Source organism: Dendrobates tinctorius, unplaced genomic scaffold, assembly GCF_039654945.1.
Source record: "Dendrobates tinctorius isolate UK_male_01 unplaced genomic scaffold, ASM3965494v1 ptg000168l, whole genome shotgun sequence".
Lineage (NCBI taxonomy): Eukaryota > Metazoa > Chordata > Amphibia > Anura > Dendrobatidae > Dendrobates > Dendrobates tinctorius.
In genome coordinates this window covers 1745101-1764857 of record NW_027361835.1, presented here as the reverse complement: position 1 = coordinate 1764857, position 19757 = coordinate 1745101, and the positions used below count along the sequence as shown (strand labels likewise).

General features: G+C 52.1%; 1 protein-coding gene and 1 long non-coding RNA gene across 7 annotated transcripts in view; one reads left to right on the top strand and one right to left on the bottom strand.

Annotated features, from left to right (window-relative positions):
- LOC141053712 (uncharacterized) overlaps positions 1-19757 on the bottom strand; it is a 239029-nt gene that overhangs the window by 87936 nt on the left and 131336 nt on the right. The window lies entirely within an intron of this gene.
- Positions 1-19757, top strand: part of SOX6 (SRY-box transcription factor 6) — a 650335-nt gene that overhangs the window by 545676 nt on the left and 84902 nt on the right. For all 6 annotated transcript variants that reach the window (XM_073550751.1, XM_073550747.1, XM_073550750.1 and 3 more), the window contains one exon: positions 10028-10107. In XM_073550751.1, coding sequence (XP_073406852.1) covers positions 10028-10107 — 80 coding nt within the window. The remainder of the gene's footprint in view (positions 1-10027; positions 10108-19757) is intronic.

Genomic DNA, 19757 nt, shown 5'->3' with positions numbered 1-19757 from the left:
CCCCCTCACTGGGAGCGCCTCCCTAACTCGTACCTATAAGGGAAGCCTCTCCGGCGACAAGTTGTCCTCAGTGCAGGTCCCTGACTGACCTGGAGTGAGTGATGGCGCCAGAGAGCCGATCCCTGCGGGTCCTTCTCTTCCCTCCCCTGAGGTGAGCGAAGTAGACACCCCCTTCCCCTGTGAGATACCTCACAGGGAGCATTTAGTATTTTGTGCATCATATGATTGAACAGTATTTAGTGTAAAGTTACACCTAATCCAAATCACTGGGTCTGTCTGTCCAGACACTGAACAAGCAGGGCTGTTACCCAGCAATGTCAGCCGTAGAGGGGCGATACGATGATGCCAGTGGCTGCAGTGTCCTTTTCTGATTTTACAGGGATGTGTCCAGGATCGCACTGTGTGGCCGCAGGGTGTTCTGTCACTGGTGACGTCGCAGTAACATATCTGTTACTTTCTAATGGTTTTATTTTTTCTGATCAGCAATTGATGAAATAAATGTGTCATTGTGTGAAATGACTGCTCGCCCAAAAAGAGCGCCCCCTGAACGCCCACATCAATTAGGAAAGACAGGATACAATATGCCTGGAGAATGGAGAAAGCAGTGAGGTGTCACTTACTGATACAATTACTTGCAGTGTCATTACTGGGGGCTCGTGTCTCCGCGCTTCGCTGCCCGTCTTCATCTGTGAGGCCGATACATTGTTACGGCTTCCACTAATGACTTTCATATTTATTGTCAGTTTAATAGTGCATTGTAATGCTGCGCCATCGCCGACAAATCCAGCACATCGGGTAATGTGACAGGTTAATACCAAACAACTCCATCATTAGGAAACCACAAGTGCAGGAGAGCTGCGTACTCACACATAGCCTGGAGGCAGGAGTTGGCGGCAGAGGAGGCAGAGCGGCGCTCCATCTCAGCCAATGTGGTTTCCATTCATCAGAACAAGATCATAAATGCATCTAATTAGTGGCTGTGTAATAATGCAGTTGCGGTAACATACCATCTTCTGGAGACTCTGGTGACAAACAATATGGCTGTGCTACAATGGGAGGGCAGGAGGGGGCATTGTGTCATCAGATAGACCTGCCGTTCAGGGGCTAGGGAAAGCAGAGTGAGAAATTAATTTTGAGGTTCTACTGAGAAATGAAAAAGCATGGATTTTTGTGATAACTCACCGTAAAATCCTTTTCTCCGAGATGCTCATTGGGGGACACAGATACTGTGGGTGTATGCTTCTGCCGCTAGGAGGCTGACACTAAGTGAAAAAAAGAGGTTAGCTCCTCCTCCGCCGTATACACCCTCGCCCCTATTGCGGGCGGAACTCAGTTTGGTGCCAAAGCAGTAGGAGGACAACAAAATCTGCCTTAATACAGGTACAACATGTCCAGAAAAGGACCACCCTTATATCACATAAATAAATGCATATTAACTAAACAAAAAACAGAGCCAACTGGCTAATAGGGTGGGCGCTGTGTCCCCCAACGTGCGTCTTGGAGAAAAGGATTTTACGGTGAGTTATCACAAAAATCCATGTTTCTCCTTCGTCTCATTGGGGGACACAGATACTGTGGGACATCCTAAAGCAGTCCCTGGGTGGGAGATTGACTCACCGATCCAAGCTACATGTACCTCTTATTTAAAAGGTGCGCCACCGCTGCTTGGCGAACCCTTCTACCCAGGCTCGCATCCGGAAAATGTGTGCAGGCTGGACCAGGTTGATGCCTTGCAAACCTGTTCCGTCGAAGCCTGGTGCCGAAGCGCCCAAAAGGCACCCACTGCCTGGGTAGAGTGCGCTCTGATCCCACCTGGATTCGCCGTGCCTCTAATGTGGTAGGAATCCTGGAAAGTCAAACGAATCCATCTTGCTATGGTCGATTTTGAGGCAGCAAGTCCCTTCCTGCGCCCTTCAGGGAGCACAAACAGCGTGTCCGTCTGATGAAAGGGTGCCGTCCGCGACAAGTACCTCTGGAGGGCTCTTACCAGGTCTAACGTGTGAAGAGCCTTTTCCACATGGCGCATCGGTGCTGGACAAAATGAAGGCAAAACAACATCTTCATTAATGTGAAAAGAGGACACTACTTCCGGTAGAAAAGGAGGGGCTGGTCTGAGGACCACCTTATCCTTATGGAAAGTGAGGAACGGGGCTTGGCAGGACAGGGCTGCCAGTTCTGAAACCCGCCTGATAGAAGTGATGGCCACTAGGAACATCACTTTTCAGGAAAGGTACCTCAAGGAGATATCCTGAAGCGGTTCAAATGGAGCTTCCTGCAGAACACTTAGGACCAGGTTAAGGTCCCAAGCGTCCATAGGCGCCTTAGGCCTGTTTCACACTTCCGTTTTTGTGTCCGCCAAACGGATCCGTTTCCGTTTTTTTGACGGAAACTGATGCAAACGGATCCGTTTTTTTAAAAACGGATCCGTTTTTTTTACGGATCCGCGGTAACCGTAATGGAAGTCTATGGGACAAAAAAACGGATCCTGCAAAAAATGGCGGATCCGTTTTTTTACGGAAAACAACGGATTTTGACGGATTTGAAAAAACGGAAGTGTGAAACAGGCCTTATAGGGAGGTACGAAGTGAGAGACTCCCTGGATGAAAGCCGTCACCTGCAGATTGGTAGCAATTCTGCGCTGGAACAGGACGGATAAGGCCGATATTTGTCTCCTGAGGGAACTTGGGGCTAATCCCGAGTCTAGGCCTGACTGGAGAAAAGTCAAGATGTTGGGGCTCGAGAATCTCAGCGGAGAAACACCGCAGCCTCCACACCAAGCAAAGAACACCTTCCAGGTGTGGTGGTAAATTCGTGCTGAAGCAGGCTTCCGGGCGCTAATCATTGCAGCCACCACCTTGCTCCCGAACCCTGCCTGGGTTAGAATCCAAGATTCAACGGCCATGCCGTCAAACACAGGGCCCCTGAGTTCGGGTGGCAAATCGGCCTTTGAGAAAGTAGATATGGGTGCTCTGGCCGCTGCATTAGATCTGCGTACCACGCTCGACGGGGCCAGTCTGGGGCCAGCAGAATCGCCGGAACCCCTTCCGTCTTGATCTTCTTGATGACCCTCGGAAGTAGTGGCAGCGGGGGAAATAGATATGGGAGGCGAAACTGGTTCCATGGCAGAACCAACGCGTCCACAGTGATTGCCTGCAGGTCCCTGGCCCGAGCGACATATCTGGACACCTTGGCGTCCACTCTGGACGCCATCAGATCCACATCTGGAGTTCCCCACAGCTGACAAATCTGCTGGAAGACTTGGGGATGTAGAGACCACTCACCGGACGCAAGACCCTTGCCGGCTGAGAAAGTCTGCCGCCCAATTGTCCACGCCCGGGATGTGGACAGCCGAAATCACCGAGTGGTTTGCTTCGGCCCACTGCAGCACGTGCCCCACCTCGCGCATAGTTGCTCTGCTGTGGGTGCCCCCTTGGTGATTTATGTAAGCCACCACCGTGGCGTTGTCCGACTGAATCCGGACAGGGCGGCCTACTAGAAAGTGATTAAACTTTTGCAGAGCCAGCCGAAATGCTCGTATCTCCAGTAAGTTGATCGGGAGGCGTGCCTCCTGTGGCGACCACCGTCCCTGGGTCATGTGGTAGCGAAACCCAGCTCCCCAGCCGAGGAGACTGGCGTCGGTTGTCATCACCAACCAATGGTCTGGGGGGAAAGGTTTCCCCTGGGTCAGAGAGGAACTGGTTAATCACCATCCGAGCGACTGCCTGACTTGAACGGATAGTCGGCACTACCGATCGAGCGTGAAGGGATTCTTGTCCCAAGCTGACAAAAGGGCGTGCTGCAGGGGGCGAAGATGGAACTGGGCAAACGGTACCGCTTCCATTGCTGCCACCATTTTCCCTAGACTCCTCATCCCGGATCGGATGGTATAAGAGACTGGTTGCCGAAGTGTCCGAACTCCCTGCCGGAGCGCTAGCGCCTTTTCCTGAGGGAGAATTACCAATCCTCGGCGAGTGTCGAGAATCATTCCTAGAAAGGAGATCTTTTGAGCTGGCACAAGGGATGACTTGTTCGCATTGACCAACCACCCTAAGCGGGCAAGAGTATCTAGCGTGATGTTGACATTTTCCTCGCATGCCCGCATTGAAGGGCCTTTGACCAAGAGGTCGTCCAGATAAGGCAAGACGACTATGCCTCGAGAATGCAGTATGGCCATGACAACTGCCATAACCTTTGTGAACACTCTGGGAGCCGTGACTAGCCGAAGGGTAGTGCTACGAACTGAAAATGTAGATCGCTGATGGCGAAGCGTAGAAACCTCTGATGAGGAGGAAAAATGGGAATATGCAGATATGCATCCTGGATATCTATTGAGGCCAAGTATTCTCCCTGCTCCATGGCAGATATGACTGACCAGAGAGACTCCATCCGGAAATGTCTGATCCTGATGAATTTGTTCAGAAACTTCAGGTCCAAAACAGGCCTGACCGACCCATCCTTTTTGGGGACCGCAAAAAGGTTCAAATAAAATCCCTGATTTTTTTCGTGTTCCGGCACTGGAACAATGACTCCGTTGTGCTGGAGCGATTTGATGGCTCCCAATAGAGCCCTTGCCTGGGCATCCACTCTGGGAAGCTGGGAAAGAAAAAAACGTCTTGGCGGGTATCTGACAAATTCTATTTTGTAACCTGAGGCCACCAATTCCTTTACCCATGCGTCGTGAGCGACATTGTCCCAGACGTGGACAAACCAGAGTAGGCGGCCGCCCACCTTGCCGGTGTCTGGTAAAGGCTCGAGTCATTTGGCCGACGATCTTTGGGATCTGGATCCCCTCGATCGGGGCTGCTGAGTACGCAATCTCCCCAATGGGTTGGCTCTATATGAGACCTGCCGCTCTCTATCCTGGTTGGGGCGGCCTGAGGCGGCGGATTTGGCCACTGTAGTCAACCCGGTGTTGCGAAAGGCCCGAAAGCGTGCCTGAAACGGGTGACGAAATAGCGATTTGACCGTTTGTTGAGGGAGAAACCCACTCTTACCGCCTGTGAAGTCGGAGATAAGTTGATCCAACTTCTCCCCAAATAGGCTCACCATGTCCTTAACCATAGGGCCCTTCTGATCGAAATTGCATTAGCGGCAGCAAATGCCAAGCAATTGGCCGCATCCAAAGACGCATTGATTACATAGTCTCCGGCCATCGCCATCTGACCTGCGACCTCCAAAATCTCTGCAGGTAGCTCCTGCGCGACCTTGTTTAATGTTTCTGACCATGATATCATAGCCTTGGCTACCCAAGTTGCTGCGAACGAGGGAGCGAGTGCTGACCCTGACGCCTCATATACTGAGCGAGCTAAGCTCTCTATAAGGCGATCCGTGGGATCCTTAATCGAGGAACCACTAGGGACAGATAGCAGGGTCTTAGTGGCTAAGCGCGAATCCGGAGGATCCGCCATCGGGGATTCCGTCCATCTTTTACGGAGGTCCGAAGCAAACGGATACCTTGTTTCGAGTGCCTTTTGACCCGAGAAACGCCTGTCTGGACGTTCTCTGTGCCGCTGCACTATGTCCTCAAACTCTGGATGAGAGGAAAAAACTGCGGGCGCTTCACTCGCTTAAATGCCACTTTACGCCCCGTAGTCACTGCGGGATCATCCTCAATCCCCAGGGTCTGATTGATGGCTTCTATGAGGCTGTCCACTGTTTCACGTGACCCTGGAGTGTCCAGGTCAAGGGGCTCATCTGAGTCGCAATCTGAGGTCTGCTCGCTATCAACCACTGGTGACGGGGAGCGAGAAGCAGAGCTTACGGATGCCAAGGCACCGGATGGACTGGGCGACACCGTGTGGATTCGTTTCTGCCTGGAGTGAGAGCGGCCCCTGCAGGCCGGAGGCTTTTGTGAGGTGGAGGCTCCCTCTAAGGCCGGTGAGCCATTGTCCCTGCCCTATCTGGGGCATGAAGGGACTCTATTGCTCTCGTAAGCGACGCCATGGACTGTGACAGTGATCGGGCCCACTCCGGGGGATTTGACACATTGGTCACGGTCACAGGGGAGGGCTCCTGGGCGCGTTCGGATTCGCAGGCTTCGCATAATCGCTTGCTCTGCGCCCGCGGAAACGCAGCCCGACAAGAGATGCATGCAGCGTAAGAGAACGTGTGCGTCTTTGCCTTTTCGAACATGCTGTATCTGTCCGCTGCTGGGGATGTGGGGAGGAGGTAGCACCTCGTTTTCCTTGTAGCGTGGCCTCTCGGGCAGCACTTACCCCATCCTGCTCCCTCCCATCCTGGCTGCTTCCTTCAAATCGCGCGTCACCAGCTGGGAGTGAGCCAGCATGTAAAAACCACACTAGGGGCGGTGTTTCCGTTCCGTAGCCGGGGCCTAAATTTCTTCGCCGCCGCCCAGTGCGGGGCGGGCCACAGGAAGTGAGGCGCTGCTCCAGGGGCGGGACTTCCGGCTGCGGCCTAGCTCCGGCTGCAGCCTCAGTTTTTCCCCTACCCGACGGGGGGTCGCGGTACACAAAAAAACCTGGCGCCACTAACTGCGCGGCGGTGCCGCCTGACCGGTCCAGCCACTCTCAGCCTTGCATGGCCGGTGGCTTCCGCCGGCTGGGGGCTCCAGCCCTGAGATCTTCGCAGGAGCCCTCCCAGACCCTCTCCTCACCGTTGATCCTCTTCAGCCTGAGCGCAGGTATGTGAGGGGGTCTTGATAAAATAGGACGGTGCAGGCACCCTAGCTCCATCTAACCCCTTCAGGGGGTGAGGAGATGGACCGTCCGCCACCTTGCAGCACCGCAGTCTGAGCATTGGTGGAGCAGTGGGGGCCGCACGGACTAGTCTTGTGTCTCTGTACAGCCCATGGTTTCAGTACCTAGGGGTGGTCAGGGCTAAGTCCGGCAATGTGTCCCACGTCTCGGGAGAGGATACGTGGAGGGACACTTGCATGTGCTCGCCCGTTGTTGGTTTGGGGAAATCGGACCCTTTCAATAGGATCCGTTGCCCCTGTCTCATCTTCATAGACGGTAAAAATAAAATAAAAAAAGGTCTGGGGATATGTCCCACGGTGAGGGAGAGGATACGTGGAGACGATACTCAACACGTGCTCGCCCGTTGATGGTTTGGGGAGATCGGACCCTTTCAATAGGGTCCGTCGCTCCTGTTTCATCTTCATGGGAAAGAAAAAGTCTGGAGCAAAACCAAACGTGTGTGCCTCCATGGACACTAAGCAAAAAACTGAGTTCCGCCCGCAATAGGGGCGAGGGTGTATACGGCTTTTTTTCACTTAGTGTCAGCCTCCTAGCGGCAGAAGCATACACCCACAGTATCTGTGTCCCCCAATGAGACGAAGGAGAAAAATACTCATCAGCACCGGGTCTGAGTGATATTTCCAGGTTTACCTTCTTCTTTGTGAAGGTGCTAAGAATCTGTGGATTTAATATTAGAATGACGGGTTTCACCTTCCGATATTATCTGTGATCAATAGATTCAGTAGGGAATGATCCAAATGAAATCATGCTACATATTACACCAGTCCGAGATTCCAGGTCACTCCAAGTGGGGAGGAGTAACAAGGTGACCAGAAAAAGCATAAAAAACAATATAAAAAAATTACTTGACAATCTTTATTGTTACAATTACACTCAAATGTTTAAATAAAAAAGATGCCTCAATTGTGAGGTACGAATCCGGCTAAGGACCCTGCTACTCCGCTGAGATAATGATGATGAATTTAAAAACTAATAAATAAATGAAGTTCATCTGAAAAATTATAGATACTAGTATAAAATGCATATCTTCATTAATAAACCAATTCATTAGTTATAAAGTGCATGTGCAAAGGGGGGTATATTCAAGGAATAGAGGCAGACAAAGATACTTGTGGTTCAGGTGCTAAATACAAATTCTCCTTAGTGCAATATAGTGATCTGATTAGCATAAATGTTCAAACATGTGGGAGGGCCAAGCCCAGTGCTAGTATATAGAATTAGATGAATGAGTAGTGGAAACAAAAGTATTACCATCAACACTAACTATGGGTAAAAATAATCATGAGCAAAGGCCCTAAGAGAATAGCTTACTAGATAAGATGCAGGATCCGTGCCGTGCCCCTCTACCCCGATGCGCATTTCATCCACACTTCTTCATACTGCTCCGATTGTGCTCGGCTGCTTCCTGACCATAATAATACTGATCCAGTTGTTCTCATCTCCTTTCTGACCATTATAATACTCCTCCGGTTGTGCTCAGCTCCTTCCTGGCTATTAAACTTTAATACTGCTCTGGTTGTGCTCGGCTCCTACCTGACCATTACAAATACTGCTCCGGTTGTGCTCGGCTCCTACCTGACCATTACAAATACTGCTCCGGTTGTGCTTGGCCCCTACCTGACCATTATAATACTGCTCCAGTTGTTCTCAGCTCCTTCCTGGCTATTATAATACTGCTCCGGTAGTGCTTGGCTCCTTCCTGGCTATTATAATACTGCTCCGGTTGTGCTTGGCTCCTACCTGACCATTATAATACTGCTCCGGTTGTTCTCAGCTCCTTCCTGGCTATTATAATACTGCTCTGGTTGTGCTCAGCTCCTTCCTGACAACTATAATACTGCTACAGTTGTGCTTGGCTCCTACCTGACCATTACAAATACTGCTCCGGTTGTGCTTGGCTCCTTCCTGACCATTACAAATACTGCTCCGGTTGTGCTTGGCTCCTACCTGACCATTATAATACTGCTCCAGTTGTTCTCAGCTCCTTCCTGGCTATTATAATCCTCCTGCGGTTGTTCTCAGCTCCTTCCTTGCTATTATAATACTGCTCTGGTTGTGCTTGGCTCCCTCCTGACCATGATAATACTGCGCCGATTGTGCTCGGCTGCTTCCTGACAACCGTAATACTGCTCCGCTTGTGCTCGGCTCCTTCCTGACCACTATAATACTGCTTTGGTTGTGCTTGGCTCCTTCCTGGCTATTATAATACTGGTCTGGTTGTACTTGACTCCTTCCTGACCTTTACAAATACTGCTCTGGTTGTGCTTGGCTCCCTCCTGACAATTATAATACTGCTCCGGTTGTGCTTGGCTCCTTCCTGACCATTACAAATACTGCTCCAGTTGTGCTTGGCTCCTTCTTGACCATTATACTACTGCTTCGGTTGTGATTGACTCCTTCCTGACCACTATAATACTTCTCTGGGTGTGCTCGGCTCCTTCCTGACCACTATAATACTTCTCCGGGTGTGCTCGGCTCCTTCCTGACCACTATAATACTTCTCCGGGTGTGGTCGGCTCGTTCCTGACCACTATAATACTTCTCTGGGTGTGCTCGGCTCCTTCCTGACCACTATAATACTTCTCCGGGTATGCTCGGCTCCTTCCTGACCACTATAATACTTCTCCGGGTGTGGTCGGCTCCTTCCTGACCACTATAATACTTCTCTGGGTGTGCTCAGCTCCTTCCTGACCAGTATAATACTTCTCTGGGTGTGCTCGGCTCCTTCCTGACCACTATAATACTTCTCCGGGTGTGCTCGGCTCCTTCCTGACCACTATAATACTTCTCTGGGTGTGCGCGGCTCCTTCCTGACCACTATAATACTTCTCTGGGTGTGCTCGGCTCCTTCCTGACCACTAAAATACTTCTCCGGGTGTGCTCGGCTCCTTCCTGACCACTGTAATACTTCACTGGGTGTGCTCGGCTCCTTCCTGACCACTATAATACTTCTCTGGGTGTGGTCGGCTCGTTCCTGACCACTATAATACTTCTCTGGGTGTGCTCGGCTCCTTCCTGACCACTATAATACTTCTCTGGGTGTTCTCGGCTCCTTCCTGACCACTATAATACTTCTCCGGGTATGCTCGGCTCCTTCCTGACCACTATAATACTTCTCCGGGTATGCTCGGCTCCTTCCTGACCACTATAATACTTCTCTGGTTGTGCTCAGCTCCTTCCTGGCCCAGGTTAGTGTTACCAGCTCACTTCTATGTATGTGCAGATGTTTGGTGCTGGGACGGACTGTGTGTTTGCACGTGTATTGTTCTCTGCTCAGTGTCTGAACCTGTCCCTATTGTTCTTCCTCACAGGCGATAACTATCCTGTGCAGTTCATTCCATCATCAATGGCAGCTGCTGCCGCCTCTGGACTCAGCCCTTTACAGCTCCAGGTATGTGCAAAGCATAAGGAATAAAAACCAAACCTTAAGTGGGGGAAAGGGAAGCTCTGCTGAGAGGAGCTGGCCAACCATGTTGTTATCTGTCCTCTGATTGTGCCAGATCAATTCCAGCTACTCCCTACTGTCCTGAAGTGTGTCAGTTTTCACTGAAACATATTGTGCTCAGAAATTTAAAATAGTATAGCTCTCTCCCATGCAGTGGAGAATTGTAGTACCCCTGCATCTAAGAATATTGAGTGCAATACTGTCTGTTGAGTGTCTGTATCTAAGCCTATTATTCGTGATTATCATGTGATACTGTGTGCTGAGAGGAGTATGTAATAATTCGGTATACGACTGTGCAGATGCTGGCTCATTCAGACTTCCGTTTTTTTCGTAAAGTGCTATCAGACTCGTGCCTATGACAGTGTATGTTGCAGTTCATAGGTCACAAGTGGTCGGTACAGAGTCACGGAGACTTGTCTGATATTGATCCGAGTGTCAGATCAAAATCACCACTGACCATCTATAGGTCAGGAAAAAGAAGCCAACAGCACTGGGACAGTCAGCGTTCTGCCCAATGTTCACAGACTGGTTGATAGGAGAAGCAGGAAAACTGATGGAGCGCCGACAAAAATCTGATAAAAAAAAAAACATTGATGAAATTCGGACAGTTCTCATTGTTCGATATCTGAATGAGCCCCAAGCCGATCCTGTGTGATACGGCGCACAGAGCGCAGCACCTGTCTGAGAGCTATCCCGTGTGATAGGACTCACAGAGCGCAGCACCTGTCTGGGATGATCCCGTGTGATAGAACTCACAGAGCGCAGCACCTGTCTGGGAACGATCCCGCGTGATAGGACTCACAGAGCGCAGCACCTGTCTGGGAACGATCCCGTGTGATAGGACTCACAGAGCGCAGCACCTGTCTGGGAACGATCCCGTGTGATAGGACTCACAGAGCGCAGCACCTGTCTGGGAACGATCCCGTGTGATAGGACTCACAGAGCGCAGCACCTGTCTTGGAACGATTCCGCGTGATAGGACTCACAGAGCGCAGCACCTGTCTGGGAACGATCCCGCGTGATAGGACTCCCAGAGCGCAGCACCTGTCTGGGAACGATCCAGTGTGATAGGACTCACAGAGCGCAGCACCTGTCTGGGAACGATTCCGCGTGATAGGACTCACAGAGCGCAGCACCTGTCTGGGAACGATCCCGCGTGATAGGACTCACAGAGCGCAGCACCTGTCTGGGAACGATCCCGCGTGATAGGACTCACAGAGCGCAGCACCTGTCTGGGAACGATCCAGTGTGATAGGACTCACAGAGCGCAGCACCTGTCTGGGAACGATTCCGCGTGATAGGACTCACAGAGCGCAGCACCTGTCTGGGAACGATCCAGTGTGATAGGACTCACAGAGCGCAGCACCTGTCTGGGAACGATTCCGCGTGATAGGACTCACAGAGCGCAGCACCTGTCTGGGAACGATCCCGTGTGATAGGACTCACAGAGCGCAGCACCTGTCTGGGAACGATCCCGCGTGATAGGACTCACAGAGCGCAGCACCTGTCTGGGAACGATCCAGTGTGATAGGACTCACAGAGCGCAGCACCTGTCTGGGAACGATTCTGCGTGATAGGACTCACAGAGCGCAGCACCTGTCTGGGAACGATCCCGTGTGATAGGACTCACAGAGCGCAGCACCTGTCTTGGAACGATCCCGCGTGATAGGACTCACAGAGCGCAGCACCTGTCTGGGAACAATCCCGCGTGATAGGACTCACAGAGTGCAGCACCTGTCTGGGAACGATCCCGTGTGATAGGACTCACAGAGCGCAGCACCTGTCTGGGAACGATTCCGTGTGATAGGACTCACAGAGCGCAGCACCTGTCTGGGAACGATCCCGCGTGATAGGACTCACAGAGCGCAGCACCTGTCTGGGAACGATCCCGTGTGATAGGACTCACAGAGCGCAGCACCTGTCTTGGAACGATCCCGCGTGATAGGACTCACAGAGCGCAGCACCTGTCTGGGAACAATCCCGCGTGATAGGAATCACAGAGCGCAGCACCTGTCTGGGAACAATCCCGTATGATAGGACTCACAGAGCGCAGCACCTGTCTGGGAACGATCCCGTGTGATAGGACTCACAGAGCGCAGCACCTGTCTGGGAACGATCCCGTGTGATAGGACTCACAGAGCGCAGCACCTGTCTGGGAACTATCCTGCGTGATAGGACTCACAGAGCGCAGCACCTGTCTGAGAACGATCCCGTGTGATAGGACTCACAGAGCGCAGCACCTGTCTGGGATGATCCCGTGTGATAGGACTCACAGAGCGCAGCACCTGTCTGGGAACGATCCCGTGTGATAGGACTCACAGAGCGCAGCACCTGTCTGGGAACGATCCCATGTGATAGGACTCACAGAGCGCAGCACCTGTCTTGGAACGATTCCGCGTGATAGGACTCACAGAGCGCAGCACCTGTCTGGGAACGATTCTGCGTGATGGGACTCACAGAGCGCAGCACCTGTCTGGGAACGATCCCGCGTGATAGGACTCATAGAGCGCAGCACCTGTCTGGGAACGATCCCGTGTGATAGGACTCACAGAGCGCAGCACCTGTCTGGGAACGATCCCGTGTGATAGGACTCACAGAGCGCAGCACCTGTCTGGGAACGATCCCGTGTGATATGGCCCACCTCTCTAGGACTAATTCCGTGTGATATGGCACACAGAGCACAGAACCTCCCTGGGAACGATCCCGTGCAATACAGTGCATACAGCGCAGCACCTCCCTGGGAAAAATCTTGCGTGATACGGCGCACAGAGCACAGCACCTCTCTGGGATTGATCCTGTGTGATACAGCGCACAGAACCTCCGTGGGAACGATCCAGATGTGATACTGTACAGAGCGCAGCACCTGCCTGGGAACAATACTGTATGATACCGCGAAGGCAGCACCTCCCAGTTATACAACACAGAACATTCACCTGGTAACACTGCATTGGTCTTTCCATACGCTGCTATCAGGGGCTGTACGTGTACCACGCAGTGGGAAGCCGCAGACGGTGCTGTCCGCCACTTTCAATGTATGAAGGCGACTGAGGATCTTATTTATAGCTGGAAATGCAGCACATAAGAGAATTTACCTTGGATAAAAGGGGTTCAGCCACAAAATTCAATTCATGTGTCAACAAATTTGTTAAGACTGATCTAATCAAGAGACAGTATAAGGTCCAGCCATATGGACCGACCGGCAGCACTAAACAATCACTTTTCGACAGTCATTTAGTAAGCTGTTTACAAAGGCAGACTAAAGTAAAGGATGTGACCAGAACAAGATCACTCCGAGCACACCGGCTGCTCTGCTTCTCCGCACTGCGAGACCTAGTTACACAGGAAGATGCTCTGCCGAGAACGGTGATCTCTTGCCCTGCGCAAAAAGATCATTTCACCTGCTGAAAGAGGATTTTGCCCGTTCATCCAGTGATGTGCAACCTGTTTACATGGCAAGATAATTGTGAAACGAGCGTTAGTAAGAAGACTTGTGCATGATTATCTTTTGGAGTAAATGCACCCTATGTATAGAGAAGTCCACTTCACAGCAGCATCTCGTAGCACGATGTATGTGAAGCACTATATCCTGTCTTATAGGGGGTCTTTAATGTCAAATTGTGCTATTAACTTGCAGATCTGGGGTTAATCATGTCCTAAAGCTGTGTGGGGTGCCGGCTTCCAAGAGGAAATTAATTTTATTCTTCCCAGCAGCCTCCAGCTTTCAGTTATAGAGGTGCGGCTTCAGTGCATCAGTGCCAGTCTGGCCATCAGTCAGAGCCAATCTGGCAGTCAGTGCCGACCTGGCAGTCAGTCAGTGCCGACCTGGCAGTCAGTCAAGTGACGACCTGGCAGTCAGTCAGTGTCGACATGGCAGTCAGTCAGTGCCGATATGGCAGTCAGTCAGTGTCGACATGGCAGTCAGTCAGTGCCGATATGGCAGTCAGTGCCGATAGATCTGGCAGTCAGTCAATGCCGATCTGGCAGTCAGTGCCGATCAGGCAGTCAGTCAGTGCTGACCTGGCTGTCAGTCAGTGCCAATATGGCCGTCAGTGCCGATCAGGCAGTCAGTCAGTGCCCATACCCTGTCAGTGCCGATCAGGCAGTGCCGACCTGGCTGTCAGTTATGGGCGCAGTTACAGCTGCCTCTCACTATGTACTGAGCAGTGCTTGAAGCTGCGCCAGCCATGCTCTCAGTGTTTCTGCTGCACGGCTGTATAACGTTATTAACCTGCAAATTGGCCCCGTATCTACAGGTTAATAATGTTTGGAGATGCCACAGCTTCCCTTTAAGGCCCCAATACACATTAGAGAAATGTCAGCTGAACCTGTTATGTATATGGTGGCCTTTTAAACATTTGGGGATGTTACATTTCATGACAGGATCCTTTACTTTTCAGGGAAGTATGAGGCTACAAGAGGGGTATGGAAGGAAGAGAGGGTCTGGCAGCAGATATGTCCTTATTGAAGTATGCTCATCTGAAAGGAGTATGCATATACATGGGTGTAGCCATCTCACATGTAAGGGCACATCGCCAATAGGTGGTGCGATCAGTTGTACACTACAACCTTGAAGTGCCATGTTGGTGGCTCCTGCACAGCTCATACCCGCAGGTTATTAGAGACTCGGCCCATCCAACAGGAAGGTTGTGGGCCTGATAAATATTAGGAGTGAGGGCAGCGCATTTCCTCATCCACATAAATTCCCGGCGGCTGCTGACATTCGCTTTCCTCAGCTTGTTTTATCGCAGCCACTAAGAGACTCACATGAGTGATGCGCCCGAAGAAAGGTTGTGTGTAATGTGTCAGCCATGTAAATGGGGCCCTTAAATAACTACAATGTGGCGAGGCGGCCTTTTATCAAGAAATATGATTGTATGAAGTGACACAGTGTGGCGGACGGATCTGCTGTGAGCACTGGCAGAGAGTCGGCGGAGTCTATAGCCAGCTCTGGGTGTCATATAAAAGCCATTTGTTAGCAGGGGTTAATGTGGGCTGATGTTAGCGGCGGGCGGCACGACTGAAGGATGTACCTGTCGTCCTGTGACGATTAAGTGGAGGGCGCACTGCCTCCACAATCAGGCAGCGCTCAGGATGGTCCCCGGCGTTTCTAATGAAAGCGTCTCCATGTGTCAGCACATCAGTAATGGATTATTTTCATCCATTTATTCTGTTTATGAATTGGTGACATATGTTTAGATTGGGAAATATATGAGGCTTAAAAATTACTTTATTGAAGAAAATTAATTTCCTCAATGCTGTGTCTGTAATGTGCTCGCTCCGGCGGAGCTGCCACTCTTAATGATGCTGAGACGCACTTAAATGCTTTTATCCAACCGGAATTTCAGGCAACTGAAATAGTAGTGAGTGGCGAGGATTAACTCTGTCACCGATCAGTCCCCTGCAGCCAGCAGACGAGGGGTTAACCAGAGGGGCAGATGCCTGACCAGGCCGACCATCTGCTTTATCCACGTCATGGTGGCCGCACCTACGATGGCGGCTACGTTCCCCCTCTGCCATATTGTTTTGGACTGTTCACTGCCGTATATATCAGAACAAGGAGAAGAAGCCTCATCCCTGGCTGCAGAGTGGACAACCCACCACCGAGACTCCAGGCATAGCGTTTGTTTCCACAGTAATCTGCACGTTTTTACAAGGAGGCATTGCTTGGGCTATAAGGGGGTCCGCACAGAGAAAACGTCCCCCATCGCTCATATAGGCAAAGTGTCACGTACGCAATCATTTTGGGCAAGTCTGTGGCAAGATTTATCAAGTGAGACAATGATGAGGTTGGACACTGCCCGTCTGCATGAAGAGTGGACCTGCTGTACCCGGCCGGACACTGCCCGTCTGCATGAAGAGTGGATCTGCTGTACCCGCCCAGACACTGCCCGTCTGCATGAAGAGTGTATCTGCTGTACCCACCCAGACACTGCCCGTCTGCATTAATAGAGTGGATCTGCTGTACCCGCCCAGACACTGCCCGTCTGCATTAATAGAGTGGATCTGCTGTACCCGCCCAGACACTGCCCGTCTGCATTAATAGAGTAGATCTGCTGTACCCGCCCAGACACTGCCCGTCTGCATTAATAGAGTGGATCTGCTGTACCCTCCCAGACACTGCCCGTCTGTATGAAGAGTAGATCTGCTGTACCCGCCCAGACACTGCCCGTCCGCACTAAGAGTAGATCTGCTGTACCCGCCCAGACACTGCCCGTCTGCAAGAAGAGTAGATCTGCTGTACCCGCCCAGACCCTGCCCGTCTGCATTAATAGAGTAGATCTGCTGTACCCGCCCAGACACTGCCCGTCTGCATTAATAGAGTGGATCTGCTGTACCCTCCCAGACACTGCCCGTCTGCATTAATAGAGTGGATCTGCTGTACCCTCCCAGACACTGCCCGTCTGTATGAAGAGTAGATCTGCTGTACCCGCCCAGACACTGCCCGTCCGCATGAAGAGTAGATCTGCTGTACCCGCCCAGACACTGCCCGTCTGCATGAAGAGTGTATCTGCTGTACCCGCCCAGACACTGCCCGTCTGCATTAATAGAGTGTATCTGCTGTACCCGCCCAGACACTGCCCGTCTGCATTAATAGAGTGGATGTGCTGTACCCGCCCGGACACTGCCCGTCTGCATTAATAGAGTAGATCTGCTGTACCCGCCCAGACACTGCCCGTCTGTATTAATAGAGTGGATCTGCTGTACCCTCCCAGACACTGCCCGTCTGCATTAATAGAGTGGATCTGCTGTACCTGCCCAGACACTGCCCATCTGCATGAAGAGAAGATCTGCTGAACCCGCCCAGACACTGCCCGTCCGCATGAAGAGTGGATCTGCTGTACCCTCCCAGACACTACCCGTCTGCATGAAGAGTAGATCTGCTGTACCCACCCAGACACTGCCCGTCTGCATGAAGAGTAGATCTGCTGTACCCGCCCAGACCCTGCCCGTCTGCATTAATAGAGTAGATCTGCTGTACCCGCCCAGACACTGCCCGTCTGCATTAATAGAGTGGATCTGCTGTACCCTCCCAGACACTGCCCGTCTGTATGAAGAGTAGATCTGCTGTACCCGCCCAGACACTGCCCGTCCGCATGAAGAGTAGATCTGCTGTACCCGCCCAGACACTGCCCGTCTGCATGAAGAGTGTATCTGCTGTACCCGCCCAGACACTGCCCGTCTGCATTAATAGAGTGGATCTGCTGTACCCGCCCAGACACTGCCCGTCTGTATTAATAGAGTGGATCTGCTGTACCCTCCCAGACACTGCCCGTCTGCATGAAGAGTGTATCTGCTGTACCCGCCCGGACACTGCCCGTCTGCATGAAGAGTGTATCTGCTGTACCCGCCCAGACACTGCCCGTCTGCATGAAGAGTGTATCTGCTGTACCCGCCCGGACACTTCCCGTCTGCATTAATAGAGTAGATATGCTGTACCCGCCCAGACACTGCCCGTCTGTATTAATAGAGTGGATCTGCTGTACCCTCCCAGACACTGCCCGTCTGCATTAATAGAGTGGATCTGCTGTACCTGCCCAGACACTGCCCATCTGCATGAAGAGAAGATCTGCTGTACCCGCCCAGACACTGCCCGTCCGCATGAAGAGTGGATCTGCTGTACCCTCCCAGACACTACCCGTCTGCATGAAGAGTAGATCTGCTGTACCCACCCAGACACTGCCCGTCTGCATGAAGAGTAGATCTGCTGTACCCGCCCAGACACTGCCCGTCTGCATGAAGAGTAAATCTGCTGTACCCGCCCAGACACTGCCCGTCTGCATGAAGAGTAGATCTGCTGTACCCGCCCAGACACTGCCTGTCTGCATTAATAGAGTGGATCTGCTGTACCCGCCCAGACACTGCCCGTCTGCATGAAGAGTAGATCTGCTGTACCCTCCCAGACACTGCCCGTCTGCATTAATAGAGTGGATCTGCTGTACCCGCCCAGACACTGCCTGTCTGTATGAAGAGTGGATCTGCTGTACCCGCCCAGACACTGCCCGTCTGCATTAATAGAGTGGATCTGCTGTACCCGCCCAGACACTGCCTGTCTGCAAGAAGAGTAGATCTGCTGTACCCGCCCAGACCCTGCCCGTCTGCATTAATAGAGTAGATCTGCTGTACCCGCCCAGACACTGCCCGTCTGCATTAATAGAGTGGATCTGCTGTACCCGCCCGGACACTGCCCGTCTGCATTAATAGAGTAGATCTGCTGTACCCGCCCAGACACTGCCCGTCTGCATTAATAGAGTGGATCTGCTGTACCCTCCCAGACACTGCCCATCTGCAAGAAGAGTAGATCTGCTGTACGCGCCCAGACACTGCCCGTCTGCATTAATAGAGTGGATCTGCTGTACCCACCCAGACACTGCCCGTCTGCATTAATAGAGTAGATCTGCTGTACCCGCCCAGACACTGCCCGTCTGCATTAATAGAGTGGATCTGCTGTACCCTCCCAGACACTGCCCGTCTGTATGAAGAGTAGATCTGCTGTACCCGCCCAGACACTGCCCGTCCGCATGAAGAGTAGATCTGCTGTACCCGCCCAGACACTGCCCGTCTGCATGAAGAGTGTATCTGCTGTACCCGACCAGACACTGCCCGTCTGCATTAATAGAGTGGATCTGCTGTACCCGCCCGGACACTGCCCGTCTGCATTAATAGAGTAGATCTGCTGTACCCGCCCAGACACTGCCCGTCTGTATTAATAGAGTGGATCTGCTGTACCCTCCCAGACACTGCCCGTCTGCATTAATAGAGTGGATCTGCTGTACCTGCCCAGACACTGCCCATCTGCATGAAGAGAAGATCTGCTGTACCCGCCCAGACACTGCCCGTCCGCATGAAGAGTGGATCTGCTGTACCCTCCCAGACACTACCCATCTGCATGAAGAGTAGATCTGCTGTACCCACCCAGACACTGCCCGTCTGCATGAAGAGTAGATCTGCTGTACCCGCCCAGACACTGCCCGTCTGCATGAAGAGTAAATCTGCTGTACCTGCCCAGACACTGCCCGTCTGCATGAAGAGTAGATCTGCTGTACCCGCCCAGACACTGCCTGTCTGCATTAATAGAGTGGATCTGCTGTACCCGCCCAGACACTGCCCGTCTGCATGAAGAGTAGATCTGCTGTACCCTCCCAGACACTGCCCGTCTGCATTAATAGAGTGGATCTGCTGTACCCGCCCAGACACTGCCTGTCTGTATGAAGAGTGGATCTGCTGTACCCGCCCAGACACTGCCCGTCTGCATTAATAGAGTGGATCTGCTGTACCTGCCCAGACACTGCCTGTCTGCATTAATAGAGTGGATCTGCTGTACCCGCCCAGACACTGCCCGTCTGTATGAAGAGTGGATCTGCTGTACCCGCCCAGACACTGCCCGTCTGCATTAATAGAGTAGATCTGCTGTACCCGCCCAGACACTGCCCGTCTGCATTAATAGAGTGGATCTGCTGTACCCGCCCAGACACTGCCCGTCTGCATTAATAGAGTGGATCTGCTGTACCCTCCCAGACACTGCCCGTCTGCATTAATAGAGTGGATCTGCTGTACCCTCCCAGACACTGCCCGTCTGTATGAAGAGTAGATCTGCT